This window comes from Moschus berezovskii, chromosome 4 (genome assembly GCF_049115385.1).
Source record: "Moschus berezovskii isolate FMDL1 chromosome 4, NW_MosBer_1.0, whole genome shotgun sequence".
NCBI lineage: Eukaryota > Metazoa > Chordata > Mammalia > Artiodactyla > Moschidae > Moschus > Moschus berezovskii.
This window is the reverse complement of record NC_142463.1, coordinates 112,796,468-112,816,199: the sequence shown is the minus strand read 5'-3', so window position 1 is coordinate 112,816,199 and position 19,732 is coordinate 112,796,468. Positions and strand designations below refer to the sequence as shown.

At 47.8% G+C, this 19,732-nt stretch overlaps 1 protein-coding gene across 2 annotated transcripts in view; it reads right to left on the bottom strand.

Moving 5' to 3' along the window:
* Window positions 1-13,640: 13,640 nt before the first annotated feature.
* The window catches only part of KIRREL1 (kirre like nephrin family adhesion molecule 1), a 104,554-nt gene continuing 98,462 nt past the window's right edge, over window positions 13,641-19,732 (bottom strand). For both annotated transcript variants that reach the window (XM_055401732.2, XM_055401733.2), the window contains exon 15: window positions 13,641-19,479. In XM_055401732.2, the coding sequence (XP_055257707.2) occupies window positions 19,003-19,479 (477 nt within the window). In that variant the 3' untranslated portion in view covers window positions 13,641-19,002. The remainder of the gene's footprint in view (window positions 19,480-19,732) is intronic.

Here is a 19,732-nt window from a genome sequence, read left to right as displayed (position 1 = left end):
GGGTCCGCAGCGCCGCCCGCCCCACCGCTCCCGGAGCCGAGAGTCCCCATCCCGGAGTGCGTGGCTGCACCTGGTGCCCGAGAGGTCAAGGGGGATAGGTCTGGGAGAATCTCCAAACTCTAAACACCGGTTTGCACCCGTATGTCCATCTGCATCCAGTCCACAGACAAGTTTTTGACTGTTAGCTGATCCCAGGAAAACGACACCAAGAGCTTCTTTGCCGGGTCACTTGATTCTGCCTGGAATGCCTTTCTGCTTTTGAAAAAGCAGGCTTTCTCATCCTTCCAGTCCCTGTCAGAGGGCAGCAGTTCTCACTCTGAACCCCCAACAGTTACAAGCAATGGCTTTCTTCCTTCTTTCTGCTAAGGTGGCACTGTGTTCAGATTCCTGGTATCTAGCAGTTACATCACATTATATTTACGTGCAAACAGGTCTCTGCTATTTGACTGCACATTTCTGAAGGGCAGAAAGCTTTATTTACTTATCTGTATACCCCAGAGACTTAGCACTGAGGCAACGAATCAAACAATGAATGAGTGTGAAAAATGAAACTAGAGATCCAAATCGATTCATCACAGGGCCTTTTCCGCCACCTACTATTGGCTTCCTGCGATTCCTCTTCTGCCTTGAGATTCTATATAGGGCAGAGGAACTATACATAGATGTTACATATTGGGTGAAACTGAAACAGGAGGGAAGAGGGCAGGGCACAATCTTTGGGAGAATGACATAGCCCCAGAACATGACAAAAACTGGTTGGAACCAACTAGGTCCAAGATGGTAGAAGATTTGACTTCCAGTGGAACTTGAGCCTCATTACATGCTCATTGTAATACATTAGCATGCTATGTGATACACCCACCAGCATCAGGACAGTTACCAGGAGGACCATCAAAGATCAAAACACGAGCAGTGACCCAATTCCTGGAAATCTCTGCCCCTTCCTTGAATTAGTTGGAACAATCCTCTCACCTAATATTAGCCTATGAAATTATGTGCGTGCTTAGTCGTTACAGTCATGTCAGACTCTTTGCAACCCTATGGACTGTAGCCCACCAGGCTCTTGGTCCATAAGAATATTGGAGTGAGGTGCCATGCCCTCCTCCAGGGGATCTTTCCAACACAGGGATCGAACCTGTAGCTCTTATGTCTCCTGCATTAGCAGGCAGGTTCTTTACCACTAGTGCCACCTGGGAAGCCCAGACTATGAAATTACCCAGCCCATAAAAACTAACCACCCCATATTTGGGGGCCTGTCACCATATGAAATGACGCACACTCCATCTATGGAATGTTCCTCTCTCTAAACAGATTGACTTCTTACCTATCACTTGTCTTTCACTGAATTCTTTCTGGGATGAGACATCAAGAACCTGAGTTTCAATAGGTCCTGAGATGAGGTGTGTGATCTCAGTTAAAAGACTGTGGATTCAAGTCCTAGTCTGAGTTACATGATTTCAAAACCTCCTCAGGGGAGATTAGGCATCCTCACAAACTGTGTAGGATGAAGACATTGAGTGAGGAAAGGGGTCCATATGGAGCCTAGTCCTTGCCTGCAAGGAGCTCCCAGTCTCATGCGGAAGCCACTCAAATAAACAGCCGAGTGCATAGAAAGAAAAAAGCAGGGGAGCCAGAGCTTTTCCTGAGATAGGCCAACAATCACAAACCTGTCTGTGACTCTGGGTCCAGAGATGAGGACACAGGAAAAGAGCACCCATGAGGAACCTATATCAAGACAGTGCAGGAGGTGAGAAAATCTTGAGGCAGGAGGCAAAGCCCAGGGCTTAGCTTAGGAAAGGTGAAGGGGGATGAACAAAAGAGTTCTCTCTTTCTTTCAAGGAGAGAACCCATTCGAAGGAGGCAGGAAATGGCATGGCCCACGTGATGGAGGACTGTAAGTAGTCTCACAAGTGTTCTCCTAAAACCCTAGAAACGGACTGAACCAGACATGAGGCTCAGCAGAGGGGGCCAGCTCATGGAGCTGACTTGTTAATGGGCTTAATTTTGTTCTGACCTTGACAGGGAGCCATGCATGGGATGATTTCAGGGGCAAGAGTATCACATAAGATTTACATTTTAGATGATTGTTTAGCAACCAAGTCAAATATGGATTAGATGGAATCAGGCTGGAGACAGATCAGATAGAAATCTCCCGTATTAATACAGACAAGTGAAGAAAGCCTGAACCAAGGCAGGTATAATGGGAATGGGGAGCAAGACTCAGCGCCAGCGAGAAAGCAGGATCTGCAGGTCTTGGTGACTGATTTGATATGAAGCAGAAGGAAGGGGGAAAAGACAAGCTTGCTTCCCAAGGTTTTAGATTAAGTAAGTGGATAAAAGGTAACTTTATCCAAGGAAGAAAAGGTGGATTTGTAGGTAAAGCATGTTGTGTTTGAGGTTCTGGGAAAGTATTTTTAAAATGTAGGGCCTGCAACTCTGAAGGAAGCTATGCTGGAGATAAAAACTTGAGAGTTATCAGTGTAACTCTAGTGACTTAAAGACAAAAGAATAGATGAGATTAACTTTAAAAGCCAGAGTAGAGGGAGAAGAGGGTCCAAGACAATACACTGGATACTACCTGCATTTAAGGGACAGATAGAGGAAGAGCCTACTTCTGCTGAGAAGGAGTAGTCAGGTGTAGGAGAATTTGAGGTGACACTGCAAAGCAAAAGGGAGAGTTTTAGGCACGGTCGTTAGTAGGCAGGTCAAGGAGGTACTGGGAAAAGCTTTAAAAGGGACAAAAAAAGATGGATGGATGTCCTGCCTACCTTCCCCATCACGAGCATCTCTGTTCTTCACTGTCTATTTGCTGTTTTATACCCTCTAAGTTGTGGGAAACTAATAAAGCAAATGATTCTTGTCCATCAAAATGCAAACAAGCTGTGTATGGTAGAGTGCAATTGATAGTGCCTTGTGGACAAAAATTCATTTCAGAAGTCCTGGTTGACCTAACTAAGTGTGATATTTTGAATTTTCCTTTGAACCAGTTAAAACATCTATCTCTCATTAATGATTAAATACGGTTTTTGACACATTTATTTTATATTTCTATGAAAATCATGATGAATTTTTGTTTTAAAAAAATGATTCTAGTGGGATTTCCCTGGTAGTCCAGTAGTTAAGGATCCACCTTGCTATGCAGGAGTGGATTCAGCCCCTGGTTGAGGAACTGAGATCCCACATGCCTTGAAGCAACTGAATCCAAGTGCTGCGACCACTGAGTCTGTAAGCCACAACTGGAGAGTGGCATGAAAAATCCCACAGGACACACGGAAGAGCTCAGGTGCTGCAACTAGGATGCAAGGCAGCCACATTGAAGAAAATGATCCTGGGGACCGCCCTGATGGTCCCATTGCTAAGACGCTCATTCTCAATGCAATGGGCTGGGGTTTGATCCCTGGTCAGGGAACTAGAAGCAATGGCACCCCAGTCCAGTACTCTTGCCTGGAAAATCCAATGGACCGAGGAGCCTGGTAGGCTGCAGTCCATGGGGTCATGAAGAGTCGGACACGACTGAGCGACTTCACTTTCACTTTTCACTTTCATGCATTGGAGAAGTAAATGGCAACCCACTCCAGTGTTCTTGCCCGGAGAATCCCAGGGACAGGGGAGCCTGTTGGGCTGCCGTCTATGGGGTTGCACAGAGCCGGGCACAACTGAAGCGACTTAGCAGCAGCAGCAGCTGCAGGGAACTAGATCCCAAATGCTGCAAATAAGACCCAGGGCTGCCAAATAAATAAAACTTTTAAAGTGATACTCTAACAGAAGAAAATAACTGAAAAGTGACCATTGGATCTGATGACTAGAGCAAGATCCATTTGGAAGGTTTGGCAGGATCAGAAGATAGACTGCAGTGTGTTCCAAGGGTGAAGTGATAAAAGAGGGAAAGTACAGGCCTTGGATTTCCAGAAAATTGGCTGGGACTGGAATGAGAGGGTTTGGCTATTAGCTGGAGGGCACCATATTATGGAAAGGAAGAAGTATTTTTTTTTCTTTTTTACAGCTGGCACCACAATTTTTTTTAAAGTGTCAATACTTTGGTAAGCTGTGCTGGGTATAATAACAATGACAGAGGCATAAATGGAGGGGGGTGTATTAGGGGGGTGCTTCGGGATGACAAGCAAGAATCACTTATGTGTCATAGGAGTGGAGGTCTTCCCGGAAGTGATAACTCCTGATTTTAGTCTTTAAATAGGAGTGAGTTGTCTTTTTGTTTTTTCTTTTTCTTTCCTGTTATGGAGGCCCAGGAGTCAAAGATGTTGCACTAAGTCCATGCCAAGTATGAAGGAAACAAGCTCTGGTGGGAAAGACTTAGGGTCAAAAACCTTCCATTCTTCCTCTTGCTACCGGTTTGCCATGAATATAACACAGAAGCCAGGTGTTCTGAATGGGAAACTGGTGAGGAGCGTTTGGAAACATACTGTCCTGAAAATCCAGCTTGCTCCATTGCCACCAGGTTGGTATCCCTAGAAATATCAGAATCATGGAACCCTAGTTGTTAGTGCTTAGGAGCAAACTCACAATTCAGTGGTCCAAATTCCCCCGGATTTTTGACAGATAAAAAGTGTGAAGATGTTTCTCTGTCCTCAAGGAGTTCATCATCATTGACAGATCCCAGTTCCCTGATTCAGAGCACAACCAGCCCACATGCTTGAACACAAATATTAGACTTTTTGTCCTTAACCTAACAGAATTCCCAAAGTATCTGCATATGCACTAAGGTTTTTCTACCTTCATGGAATTTTCTTTTTCTCTCTCTCTCTCTTTTTTTTTTTGGCCACATGACTTGTGGGATTTTAGTTTCCTGACCAGGGATTGATCCCTGGGCCCTTGTCAGTGACAGTGAAGAGTCCTAACCACTGGACCACCAGGGAATTCTCCTCCTCCCCATGGAGTTTCTAATCCAAGACAAACCTCTGCCCAGCACTGGGGGAGGGGGGGGGCTATGCCCTCCCATAAGAAAGGGACAATTCTTGGGACTTCCCTGGTGGTCCAGTGGCCAAGTCTCTGCAGTCCCAATGCAGGGAGCACAGGTTTTCTCCCTGATCGGGGAATGATACCCCACACATTGCAACTAGGAGTTCAGTTGCTTCAACTAAAAATTCAGCAGGCAACAGTGAAGATCAAAGATCCCTCATGCTGCAGCTAAGACCTGGTACAGCCAAATAAATAAGTATTTTTTTTAAAGAGAAAGAAAGGGGAGGTTTTGAACAACGAGGTCTGTCTCTCTTTTCCTACCCTAGAGAGGGGTTGCCCTTTTAAAGGATGATCTGGCATTCCAGCTTCATTCTGTGACACGTGGTGAGACCAAAGGAACACGCATCCCCCCAAAAAAATATTGCTTTAATAAGTGAAGAGATTGTTAATAGCCCTTTAGGTTATTAGAAGGAGAGAGCTGGAGGCCTGGGGGCTCTGAGACTGGAAGTTTCTTGGGTTTATTTGCTGAGCTTTTCTGAGCTGGCCCCATGGGACCTGGGATGGAGAATGGGGAATTCCCTTTAAGGCTTGGCTTCCAAGGCCCCTTCTTCTGAACGTTGCATGTAATCAAATTTATGAAAGTGCTTGGCACATTTACTTAATAAATGTTAGCTTCTTCCCTATCCTGGTGGCTGAGACAATGAAGAATCTGCCTGCAATGCAGGAGACCAGGGTTCCATCCCTCGGTCAGGAAGATCCCTTGGAGAAAGGAATGACTACCTACTCCAGTATTCTTGCCTGGAGAAAGCCATGGAATCCCTGGTAAGCTACAGTCCATGGGGTCACAAAAAGTCATCCACGATTGAGCAACTAACACACTTTCCCTATGCTAAGCGTACCCCTGGTAGTTTCTGGTACCCGAGAAGTACACCAGCATACTTCAGGTAGTTTCACTGAAGAAGGGGATCCAGGGATCAAGAGAGCAAGGCCGGTGGAACTAGAGTGGTAAGCGACTAATTGAGGATTGAGGTTGGTAGGAGCCAGGTAAGGTAGGGCCTGTTGGAAATGAGAGTGGATTCTATTCTAAGTGGAATAAGAAGCCACAAGGCCCAGAGCAAAGCAGTGAAGTAATGTGATTTACATTTTAAAATGATTACTTGGGTTGCATAATTTTAGTTAAAGTCTAATTTTTCAGTATTGATGGTGAAACTAAGAAGAGATTCTTTTTCTCCCCAAGTAGGGTAACGATGGCTTCCCTGGTAGTAAAGAGGAAGAGGAGACCTGGGTTTGATCCCTGGGTTGGGAAGATATCCTAGAGAAGGAAATGGCAACCCACTTCGGTATTCTTCCCTGGGAAATCCCATGGACAGAGGAGACTGGCAGGCTACACTCCATGGGGTTGTAAAGAGTAGGACATGACTGAACACACATGCATTCACTCAGGGTAACCATCCCCCAGGGAATCACTATCGATGCCCTGCTGTGGAGAACAGAATCTAGGGACACCAAGAATGAAAACGGAGAAAACATTTAGGCACTGCAGGGGTCTGGGCAGTGCTGAAGGACCAAATAGGGGATAGCAGTGAAGGCCAGGCCTCATGGTGGGTTTGGGGAAACATGCTCATTTAATATCCCATTGTGCTAGCTCTTCCCTCAGCTGATGACATAGGATCATTATTCCCATTTTATGGATAAGAAAACTGAGACTCAGAAAGCTTCCATAACTAGACTTGAATCAATATCTCCTGATTCTCAAACTGAACACAGAAAGGAAGGGGACAGGGCACAACCTTTAAAAAAAAAAAATGACATAGACCAAGGACATGACATAAACTGATTAGAACCAGCTAGGTCTAAGATGGCAGATGAGTCAATTTCCACTGGACCTTAAGCCTCAGTGCATACTCATTTTAACACATCAGCAAGCTGACGCATTGCAGGTGCCAGGACAGTTCCAAGACTGACCATAAAGGTCAAAAAGTGGGTGGTGGCCCAGTTCCTGGAAATCCCCACCCCTTCCCCCAAATAGGTAGAGCACTCCTCCCACTCATTAGCCTATGAAATTACCCATCCCTATAAAAACACAGCCCCATGCCCTGGCGCTGCTCTCACCTTCTGGTCTGGCCCATACTCTGTCTGTGGAGTGTTTCTAAACAAACCCACTTCTTACCTATCACTTTGCCTCTGAATTCTTTCTGTAAGAAGACATCAAGAATCTGTGCTTCATTAATTCCTGAGACCAGGTGTGTGATCTCAGTTAAGAGGCCATGGATTCGAGTCCCAATCTGAGTTGCATGGTTTCGAAACCAGACAGCTAACAGATCTTAAATCCTAGAAGCCAAGTCTGAAACACTGTGATGCTAGCCATTAAAAAATTCCAAGTAGGCCATTCCAAGAATGTGGCCATTCCACACAGAGCATTCCAAGTCTTGGGGGACCTTGAAGAATCTAGGTTGAGTTGCCAGACCTGGGAACCTCTCTTATTCCCTCTTCTAGGGATTATTGTCTGAGAATTTGGACACTGCAGATGGAGGGGGTAGTACTCAGGGTCACTGGAAGGTTAAGGGGCCTCCACTCTCTTTTGGGGAAGAGTCAGAAGATACTATCTGTACTTATTGACTGTAAGAAGGTGAAGGAACATAAAACCTTACTCGTTCGAGGTTGGGAATGGTCCTTCAGACTAGCGGGGTGATGTAGGTAAGGTTGTTTTCTAGCAGTTGTTCAAAACTCAGTCAAAAGGGCAAATGTGGAAGAGTCAGGAAACCATATCATAAGAGAAAATGAAGAATCAGAAAACTCGGAAAAGAGGTATCTCGGAAGATGCATGACATCTTGACAACTGCATTTCAATATCAAAAGAGTTGTTTGGGAAAAGGGGGTGGTGACTACAGACAGCAGTGCCCTGAAGGCAGAATTACCAGCATTGGGAGAAAACTGCAAGGAGGCAGATTCGTGCTCAGTGGAAGGAAGAAATGTCTTTTAATTAATCCTGCTGAAATAATAGAAAAACTTGCTTTCTTAAAAAAGTAGTAATAATAAATTAACAATACTGCATGAGGAGCCTGGCGGGCTACAGTTCATGGGGTTGAAAAGAGTTGGACATGGCTTAGCGACTAAACAGCAACAGCAATGCTTACATCTGTTAGGTTGAACCATATAAAATTGCTGATGTTCGACCATTTCTGATCTATGAAAACAGCAGTCATATATGGCTTGATTTACTTCATTTTCCCATCTCAGAATAATTTCCAAAGTCATTTCAATGGCCTACAAGTTCTCCTGGATCTGTTTGACTCCATCTTTCTCTCTAATAGGATCTCCTACCACCTCTCTCTACTCTCCCTGGACAGACTCCTTGCTGAGCCTTAAATCCTTTAAACTCATTTCTTGCCTCAGGATCTCCACAGCTGCTGTTCCCTCTGCCCGGAATATTCTTTTTCCAAGTTTACCTGTCCTCTTACAGAGGCTTTCTCTGACCACCATCACAGTCCATCCCTCATGATCCCCTGTACTCAGCTCTGTGTCTCTTCTGAGTACCTACCATTATCTGACACACACTTATTTGTTTATTGTCCCTCTCACATCATTATAACATAAGTGCACAAGAGCAGAGACTTTGCAATGTGCCGTCACCCCCAGGGTTTGAAATAATGCCAGACATATGGGGAATGTTCGATAAATATTTTTTGCATGAATGAAGGAATAATTTTTATCAGTGAGGAAACCGAGACCCAAAGAGGTCAAATGATTTTCCCAAAGGCATCGAGTTGGTGCCTGGAAAAGCTGGAGGGAAGCCCAAACATTCAGATTCCAAAGCCCAGCCAGACTCCATAAAAAAACCACCCTGTTTTCCAGTCCCCTGATGGCCTTGACGCAAAGCCTGCCTGTCTCTGAGGCAGAATAGCGGCTCCTCCTTTGGGTCTGTAGTTGGCTCCAGAGATGCCTTCAATTTTTGAGATTCTCTTCTCCACAGGTAAGCATCTATTTTTGTGAGGGCTCTGAGAAGAGCAAGGTTTTGGTCACCCCTCAGGCTACAATATCACTGAGCAGCCTGACTAGGAGGATTGACATAAGACTGTTTGCAAAGAAGTCCCAACCTGTGTCTCTCCTGGGGAGATGGAACATTTATCTGAGCCTCAAAATATGAAATATTCCCCAGTTTGCAAATGAATGCAGGATGTGTTTGCATAGCGACCACCAAGAGAGCGGTATTATGTGGAGGGGAACAAAAAGACAAAGCTCTTGGTTCAGTTCTGGGAGCTGATGGCTCTGCTCTCCCCAGGAGGTCGCCTCTGTGTAGTTAATTACAATGAGTAAAGGAAACGGGAAAGTGAGTGCTGTGAAGTGGTCTCTCTCCTCCCCCAGGTTTCTGCTTTGCAGAGTGGGCCTTTTGGTTTTAGAACCTTGGTGACCATAAGGACGGGCTCTGTCATCCCAGCTGGATGGGCACATTCTATCAATACCAGGTCACTGTTAGAGCTGCCAGTACCTTGTGTGCAAGGGTAGGGGTGGGGGTACGGCTGTAGGAGCAAGGTGTGTGGCATGCATGCTGCAGAGAGTGGCGATGGATTGATGTGGGATGCTAGAGTGTTAATAGACCCAAGTAATCAACTCACATTTGAATAGCTTTCATCTATTTACGAAGGGTTTTTGTGTACCTCATCTTATTGAGTGTTCACAACATTTTACAGATAAAGAAAAGGCAGCTCAGAAAGATGTGCTGACCTGCCCTGAATCAGAGTTCCAGGAGACACTGCTGGGATGTTAACCTAAATCTTCTCATCCCAGAGGCCATGGTCTTTTCATAACCCCTCGGCAATTGCTGACATCTTTTGTGATGTCTCTAAGGAAAAGGGGCAGAGGGGAAAGGGGTATATGCTCCCTGCTCCCCTTCCTGCTCCCCTTTCCCCAGGCTACTACAAGCTAACATTTACTGAATACTCACTTGCTGGGAACTCTGCTAAGTACTTTACATGGGAAAAGGAACTACCAGTCCATTTCACAGGGAGAAAAGTGAGATGCAGACAGAAAGTAACTTACTGTAGGGGAGCAGAATTTGCCGCCCTAAAATGTTTTTGGCATATTGTTTTAAGCTGGGTATTTTCTGTGAAACAGTAGACTTGGGAAGGGCTCTAAAGGAAGTAGGAATTGCCCTATTGTAAGAAACAGTCCATGGGGCCGCAAAGAGTCAGACATGATTGGGCAATTGAGCAACAATAAGAAGCACTTACACCTTTAAGGGAAATCTCCTCTTGTCAGAGTCTCCCTCCCCGGACTGGGAAGAGTAGCATGACCAAATCTCTAGAGTTCTTACCAAGGAAGAAAACAAAAACTTAGACCTGTATCATAATCACCCTTGTTTGCTGGGTGACTAACTTCCCATAACTTACTCTCCCCACCCTCAAACTCCTCTTTTGTCTTTAGCTGAGGATGGTATTTAAGGAGAGGTCTTTGGTCAAGTAAGCTACTCAGTTTTCCTGGATCTTTACTCTGTATACAAGCTACTAATTTCTGGGCGATTTGCTCCTGTTAATCTGCCTCATGTCAATTTAATTCTTAAACAAGTCAGAAGAACCTAGAAGGGTAGAAGAAAACTTCTTCATCCCCAACATTATCCAAGATGAAGCAGGAGCAAACAATGAAGCTGTGTATCAATCAGGATAGTGCACAACAGTGTCGCAGTAACAAACAGCTCCAAAACATCAGTATCTTAACAAAACAAAGATTCACTTCTGCCTCAAACTGCATGTTCATCGTGGGTTGGCAAAAGGGTTCTGCTTCACGTTACCACTCAGGGACCCAGGCCGAGAGGGACTTCCGCTGAAGTTATACCATCTGGAATAAATGAGCTCCCGTTGCTATGGCAGGCAAAGGAAGAGCTGGAGGGTCTCACTAGCAATTAAATGCTTTGGTCTGGAAGTGACATGTCACTTCTGTTTACAGAACACTGGCCAAAACTAGTCAGGCTGGCCTTGCCCAATAGCCAGGGGACTCAAACAGAGAACTCAATGTTAGTGAGTACTGGTAATGTCTGTCAGCCTGGCAGACTGACTTGAGAGCCCATGCTTTAATCACCAGGCTATTCCACTTCACCAAGGATGGACTCCTCCAGGGTAAATCTCCTTTATGCATTATATCGGTGTGCTTGGTTCCCTTCTGTCCATCTCTGTATTCCTTTAGCACATATTGAGCGACTGTATGCCAGGGACTCTGTTGGCTGATAAGCGTACTAAACAAACAAGCAAAAAGATATAGGGTCCCTGCCTTCAAATGCCCTTACTTTAAGAGGAAAATACTGATGTGTTATACACAAAATCCTGTGATCAAAGCAATCAGTCACAAATGAGATCAGAAGACTTCCCAGGAGGGAGAGAAGGTGAGTACATGATATATCAGGCAGGGCTTCCTGGGAGAGATGGCCTTTGAGCTGGGCCATAAATATAGGTAAAATTTTGCAATAAGAAAGTCAAAGGACATGGGCATTCCAGGCAAAAAAGGAGCCTGGACAAAAGCATAGAGGTGGCCAAGTGCAGGGGTTACTCCAAACAAGGAATGATTCCGTTAGACTGTGTTGAAATGTTGGATGAGTGGGAGGGAGGGCTGAGTGATCTAAGGTGATCTTGGAGGACTTTGAAGTTCACACTTTCGGTGTGAAAGTACAGACAGGAGCAGGTTTGTACCAAGGGCAAGAGCTCCTGCTGTGAGGCAGGAGACCTCTCAAGGAGAGAGTAGCTTGTTAAACTCTGCAGACAGTGGTGGTAAAGGGGCTATTGGCATCATTACTACTTGCCCTCAGGCTGGGAGTGACTTGAAGAAGGGCCTGGGCCCCTGCACAGGAGTAAGTCTAATATAGGAGACCAGCTCCTGTGGCCTAGATGTGAATGGATTCCCCATAAAACTCTGTCCCCCTGCCAAGCTTATGATTAATCTCACCAGCTAAAACCCTATTCCATTTCTTGTCCCACCCACCCCTGTTCCCTTAAGGATTGAGGAATGTCAAAGAAAAGAGGACTTGAAACTGAAGAGGACCCTGCAGAACCCACCTAGGGACCTGTGTCCCCAATTTCTTATTTGTCCTAGGCCTTCTCTGGGTTCCGAAGGGCAGACTCCAGCAGCTACTAATGAGGGAAGTGAGGGGATGTACACACACAGGGAAAGCAGTCAAGAAACAATAGTTCAGTGATGAAAGAGCCCTAGCTCCTCTTGGGACATAGCTAATAATCGGACACACTTCTTTGAGTCGTTCTGTGGGAACTAAGACTCCCACCCAGGTGGAGGATGATGACTGCATGCTGACTGCAACTCCGCAGACCCCAGAGAGGTTGGAACCAGAAGGCTGATGGTTACAATTCCTGAAACAACACTCTGTCATCTACCACCAACCAAAAAGGCCATGCCCCCTTCCACCCTCATTCCCCCCAAATCTCACACCTCAGCCGGCTAGTAAGATGAGCCTGAGACAAACCTAAGTCTCCAAATCTTCTTGGTTGGTGTCTTCGCTCTCTGCTCCAGACTCTGGTGTTGTAGTTTGGACCCAGGGCATACGACCTTTGGTGTGACAAGCAGCGTGTGGCGCCCTGTACAGCTCACAGACTTGTCCCCATGTCCCTGCTGACCCTGGGGTTGGGCTCTGGGGATGCAGAGACAAATAAAGTGCATCCCAAGCACACACACAGCACAGGAGATACCCTGCCTAACACTACTTGGCCTAACAGAGTGCACTTGGGCCTCCATGATTGCATAAACTTGCTTCTTTTTTTTTCAACTCTCTTCTGTTTACTTCTGGATCTCAACTATCATGCCATATTTTACCTGTGCCAGTTCAACTTACCTGGCTGTAGACTCGATATTCACACTGCATGGGCCTCTCATCCTCATCCAGGCGTTCATCACTGAACGCCCCGTGGACTACCTACAGGCTCATGGTCCAGGACACACTTAGACTGCAGTCCCCACCGCACCCTGCCCCTCCCTCTGCAGTAGCTCTTGGTCATGCTCTACAGTCTTCTTGGAAATAGGCTGCATTCTCTCTCAAGTATTTTGTTCAGCTCCCACGTCCCTATCTGTCTATGACTGTGTCTTGTGTCCCTTGTGTACAAATAGGCAGCTGTGTACCATCTTTAGTTTGCCAGACTCTTAACCAGATGAGGGAAACGTGTATGTGTTAGCTGCTCAGTCATGTCCGACTCTTTGCGACCCTATAGACTGCAACCCACCAGACTCCTCTGTTCATGGGATTCTCTAGGCAAGAAGATTGGAGTGGGTTGCCATGCCTTCCTCCAGGGGATCTTCCCAACCCAGGGATTGAACCCAGGTCTCCCGCATTGCAGGCAGAGTCTCTACCGTCTGAGCCACCAGGGAAGCCTGGATGAAGGAAATAAACCCTTGTATTTCTTTTGTGATTTATAGTTTTCAAAAACATTATCTGAAAGCAGTTTCTTTTTTTTGTTTGTTTTCTTTTTTTCCAGTTATCCTCTAACACTGCTGTGAAAAGAGCAAAGTAAAATCTCTGCAAATTCTACTAACCTTGAGGAATACAGAATTTCTCAGCAGGATGGCCTGTGTGTGTGTACTGCTGCACCATCTGCTTTTCCATTCTGTCTCACTTCAAGTTCAAAGGGCTGGTGACCCGGCAATTTTGAATTTTTACCCAAACCACTGCATTTTAAAATAAATCAGTCCTGTTCACCTTCACACTCCCAAATCCTTTGGGATTTGGATCCCAGATTCAGTCTCCCCTTCCTATCCCCATAATCAAATTTGGCACTGAACATTTGGATGCTGTGTTCCAAAAGCAGGGAGCCTCTGGCTGTTTATCCCTGAACTGCCATAATTGGCCTCAGGCTTCTGCGACACTCACAAACTGGTGAATAAAACGTGTTTGCCCCACGGCCTGGAGGTGACACAAATAGATAGTCTCTGCCATCTCAATCCAAAAATCAATCTCCTCCTCCAATTCAGATCATTTCACCCCAAATCAGCCAAGCTTTTAAGTAACTAGAGCTGCTTGTGCATTAAACACCACAAAACATGGTACTTTTTAAAACATTTATATTTATATATATAAAAAAATTAAATATATATAATATATAGTGTGTTTGAGACTAAAAATATAGTACATAATATTTAAAAAAAAGGAAAATGAAAAAAGGCAGAATAGGAAAAGGTGTGAGGGACACACAGATACACATTGCTAAAAATCTACGATGGTCTGTCCTAACAAAAATAATATTTTTTTCCTCTTAATTATCATCATGGATCCATTCATTATCGGGGCTTGGGTGGAGAAAATTTAACTGGAGCCAGAAATGGAGGTTGTAATCCCAAGAAGAGTGGGGTTAGAAAATGTGACCACAGGGAGCCCTGGACCTCATTCTGGTGTGACTGGAGGCAGCCAAATCTCCTGGGTCACTATTGCTAGCAAGGTTGTGTCAGAGTTTGATTGTATTGGCAACTTGGCTGCTCTCTCCCCAGAGTCAGGGGTACTCTCAGGAGACAGCATCTAAAAATCTCCAGATGAGAAGCGAAGAACCCATTTACCCACCAACACTTGCAAAGGCCAGTGGTTGGGGACAGCAAAAAGCCAGGATTAGGGGACAGGAGATTGGTAGGAATGAGTGACAGACAGCTCTATGCAAACGGAATTATTATCATTACTGTTATTATTTTTAAGGGCAAGCTTGTACCAGAATCGCCCAGTATGGCCTGTGACTTGCGCAGCAATTATTCCTCCAGGGACAGGGCCTGGAGCTCCCTCACAGTGATGCAAGAAAATGTGATCCTCCCCCCAACCCCATCTCCCAAATTCTGAAACATCCTGAGCCACTCATCTTTCCATCCTCTCCAGAAGCCCAGAGGTGGAGTGTCAGGTCCCAGCTGATAAGTGAGGCCAATGCCTTTCAGAAAGAAGCTGGCCTCCAGGGAAGGAGCGGCAGTGGTAAGGGGAAGGCCAGGAGAAGGGGATGGGATATTTAAATGCTAATTTTATAGCCTCTTCACAAAAATAAATGCCTTTCCAATTATATCCCTTGGTCTGTGCACTTCAGTATTCGGTTATCACCTCCTTACTGGTCCCACCAAGGTCAGAAGCTTCACTAATGCCTTTCAAGTGATTCCCCACCATGCAGATGGGCCTGGAGAGGCACAGAGTGGGTGACCTGGTTCATGGCACACAGCACTAAACTGGCAGAGAAGCCAGGGTTTCTGAGGCCTGGGTGCTTTGCATACAGCAGTGGGGACAGAATCACCCTCTCAGCAAAGAGTGAGGAGGTGGTGTCACTGAGCCAGTTCAGCACAGCTGGGGTAGGTCTCGGCTTTAACATGCCTTTCTCCGAACCCGAGTGGCCCGTGTACAATGGCAGTGCAAGTGAGCCAAATACACAGAGATGCCATCTGACTCCATCTGAGAAAGCCCAGGACGTGTGGCTCCTGACAGCCAGCCACCCATCTAATGAGAGAGTACCAGGGCAAAAGAGACTCCAGGGCAGTGTGCTCCATCTTGTCAAGCACAAAAGGCTGCCCTCAAAATTACCAGAAAAGCAGTACCTGGACAAGGATGGAGCACAGTGCTTGGAGACGTGAAGGGTTGGAATGAGATCAAACTAACCTCTCTCATCCCAAGCAGGTATCTGTGAGAGCATAGCGCTGCTTTCCTTTCTGACTTATGTTGGACTTTGCTGAATGCAAATATTGTGGCTAGACTTTGGTGGGGGATCCTGATTTAAGATGCAAGCTGGACCTTCCACAAGGAGACTGTGGGTCATCCAGAATCACAAGAACCTCTTCAAGATGCAGAAATGAAGTCAGTAACTGCTGGACTCCCTCCTCACTACCACCTGCCCTTCTGAACTGCTCCAGAACAGACAGGTCAGCTGTTCTCACACCTTGCCCTCTAGCTCAAGATGCCTTAGCCTGAAGGCTTCCCCTTGCTCAGTGAGACCAGCTTTCTGGGTCATGGGAGTGCTCCAGAGGACTCAGGCAGAGTGTGGCTGCTTCCATTTCTCCCCACAGAGGTTACCTAAAACCTGGGGGCACAGTGAAGAAAACTCATCATGCCCTGCCTTGGCCAGAGACACCTTTGCAAACCCGTCAGGCTTCTGAGTGGGGAACAGCACAATGTCCAAAGGATAATCCCACATCAATTTCACTGAGGTTTAGGATATTCTTTTTGCTGCTGTTTGAGATCAAGGGGTTTTTAGTGGAAACTCATTCACAACACTTCTGACAAGAGGATGACGTCCACAGTGAAAGCTTCTTTCAAGAGAAGAACCTTATCCACCTGTTGCTACCAAATCCTTGCCAGGAATGGCAGGCCCTTCCACCTCACCAGATGAAAATATGCAGGAGTCTGAGGTTTGTACAATTCTCCCTTCTCAAAGACTAGAAAATAGTGGGCAACGAACCTAGGGGTTAGGCCAAGGTCACTCAGTAAATGGCAGCTTCAGAACTGGGTCCCATGTCTCCGGATGCATTGCTCTTCCAACCAACACTAGAATGTCGAAGGCAGTCAGGATCACCAAAGTGACCAACCACATCAAGGGCCGAGGCACCATGCTGGAGGATTCTAGCCTTAGGTAAAAACTGCCCAAGCTCAAGGGCATCTGCCACGCCCCAGAAAGGCAATTCCATTGGCTTAACAGGTCGGTACCCACTCAGATTCTGATCAGCCCAGAGTAAAAACTGCACAGGGTAGAGACAGTCTTGAATGCTGACATCTCCCTGTGCCTTGCACGGTGCTCACTTGATACCCAGGTAATGCGTTAAGGAACAGAGAACAGGGAAATAACTCTATCTGGCTTCCGAAACCCATGGTCCCTGCAGTGTCAGCTGAGTTACCGGTGACCTCAGGGCCTCCTCTTCTCCACCAACAGAATGGACCCAGTACTAAAACCAAAAAGGAGGAAACAAGAGAATGCGGCCAAACTCCAAACAAAAGTCATTTGGAACGTTCCTGTTTAAAAAGCCACCATCTTTAGATTTTAACTGTTTAGATTACCCCATGGCTTCTGTGAAAATCATCAAAATATGCCTGAATTTGCACAGGAACCCGCATCCTTCTTAGACCATATCACCAAACTCACAGAAAAGGACTGCGCAGGAAGGAGTCAGCTTCCAGGGGTAAGGACGGAATAACGCTGTGAACCTATATGAAGCCTCTGAAAGGGCCGGACCATGGGACTTGCCGGTGCTGAAGTGGAAGAGGATGCAGACGCAGCCTGAGAGGCCAGAACTGGAGCTACAGGGTATGCGCTGTCCTTACTGCCAGGGGATGGCGAGGAATGTCACCCCACAGAGCCATCTGCAAAGGTGGCGACGGCCCGTGGCTGATGAGCATGTAACTCATTAAAGCAAACATGACTAATGAATGGCGACCACGAGAAAGGGCAAAACGCATTCTGGGAACCGCAACAGAGGACCCCCCTGTCAGGGCTGAGCTAATGGAAGAGCAGGCCAGGCTTCTTGGGAAGGGGAGGCTGGGGCAGAGGGGTGAGTTCTCTTTGCAGTGCCCGCTCTCTTTGGTCAGGAGGCGGTGGCTGAGAATGTGGAATGCGTATCTGGGCGTGCGTGCAGCTGTGTGTATGGAGATGAGGGTGGGCATGGGAGGCAGGCCTCACGGGCCGCGGCTGCCTGCAGTGCCTTTCCGCGTGACCTTACCGGGTCAGCCCTTTCTCTTACTAGGTCCCCTCGCCCGTCTGTCCCCTAAACTCTGCAACACTTGGCAGTGAGTTTGCGCTGACTGTGCCGGATCCCTGTGCAGCCACCCACACAGGGCCGGTCAACCAAAGCCGGACACTCAAGGCACTGAAAGTGGAAGAAAGAATCTGATTGGTCCAGGGAAAAAATAAAAAACGATACGTAACAAACGAAAACCCGTCTAAAGAGAACATCTCCCAAGATGTCCCCCAGAAGGTGGCCTCTCTAACCAGCTGGTCAGCTCTGGGGTAGGACAGCAGAGCCTGACAGCCGGCCCCCTTCCGGTCCTATAGAGCCCATCGGGTGACAGGTCTCACCACCTGAATGTTTAAAAATGGATTCAAAGTGCTTCGAGTTTGAAAGAGTAATGGAAGGTACTGGAAATCTGATAGAGAACAGGTTCCCCCTTTCCTTTCCACTGGGACTTGTATTTGGGTGGGGAGCGCACTACAGCTTCTCTTTTTTTTCCCCAAGCGAGGTTTTGTTTTGTTTTTTTTTTAATTATGTTTTGTTGTCTTTGAAAAATAACCTATAGCACCCCCACTTTCACCACCACTCCCCAGCCCGACTCATTCGAGCCAGGAGGTGGGGCCTGCTGGGGAGGAGAGGGGGCTTGGACGGGCTCCCTCTAGCGTGGGTTCTGGAAATTGCTATGTAGCACGCTGCTGTCTTGCTGGTGACTCGGGACGTGGTTCCTGACCTTTCCTTCTCCATCACTACCCCCTGACCTATCCGGCTGGCCCAGCACAGAGGACGAGGAGGAAAGGGCAGCGCTAGGGGAGATACCTGGATCCCTCTGCAGGCAGAGAGACAGGGGTCCACAGTGGGCAGCCACGATGACTTGGCATTTTAATCCCAGCTGATCTGAACTTGGTGCCAGGGCTAAAAAAACAAATTCAAGGTCCCTTCTGCAGTCCCGAGGAGGGAGAGACACACCCAAGGTACGACGCGGACAACAGATGGGACGGGCCAGGCAATCTATCTGTACCAGAGCCACCCACTCCGTGTCCCCTGGGCCAAAGCTTGCTCCTCCCTGTCCGCTCACGTGAGACCAGAGGGGCGGCATAGAAAGGGAATGCTAAAAAGTGGCCCCTCTGCTCTCCGCAACCTTCACTTTCCCAGTCCCCAGACTAGGGCCAGGCAAGAGTGCAGGTCAGAAGAGACACATCCTCCCGAAGAAGAGGGAAGGGCAGGCCCAGAGGCTGGGGCATGCGCAGAGCACCATCCTCGGGACGGGGTGTTTCCGGGAGACCTGCTCCCTGCCTGCCGTGGTGGGAGGAGGAAGGCCGGTCCGGGACGGGAGCGACAACGGGCAATGTCCCTGAATATCAGGGAACAGCTGTGAGAGCCTTCTCCTCTGCCCCGCAGAGATGCCCCGGCCAGGCGCCGGCGCTACACATGCGTCTGCATGCGCTGCTGGAATCTCTGGCCGTAGTCCGAGTGCTGGGAGGTGTAGGAGAATCGCGTGGCGGTGGCGTACTTGCCAATGGGGTCGTATGCCTCGTACGGGGTCCGCTCCAGGCCGGACGGTGGGGCCTGGGGGTAGCCCAGTCGGTAGGTGGGGTACCCTGCTGCCCCGGGGAAGGGATGGGAATTGAACTTCTCATAGTTCTCGTAGGACAGCTGGCTGGCAGTGTCGTTGCCAGCGGGGGCAGCAGGGCCAGGGGGCGCGGGCTCGGGGCCGAAGTCGGGGGCCGGGGCCCGGCTGTAGGTGTTGAGCTGGGCGTAGCCACTGGAGTGGGAGAGGCGGGAGGAGGGGCGGCCGTCGAAGCGGGCAGGGCCGGGGGCACGGTAGTCAGCATAGAGCACTGCCCTGGAAGACGGGCGGTCTTCGTGGGCGCGCACGTTGTAGTAGCCATTGGTGGGGTCCTGGGTGGCAATGAGAAGAGGATGAGAAGGTGGGCCCCTCTTGGGGAGGGGTGCAGGGTCTCCTCGAGGCCCTCTGGGCTTCCTCTGGCTCTGCCCGGGTTCTCAGCCAATAACTCTTCATCTCCTCTGTTCCCTCAGTAATCTCCTGACCCTTCCTCCACACACCTGGCCTCACCTCCACTCTGCCCACCCCTGGGGCCCGCGATCCGTGTCCCGCGCCCCTCCAGGGGACCCTTGAGTGCTGGCCCTTCCC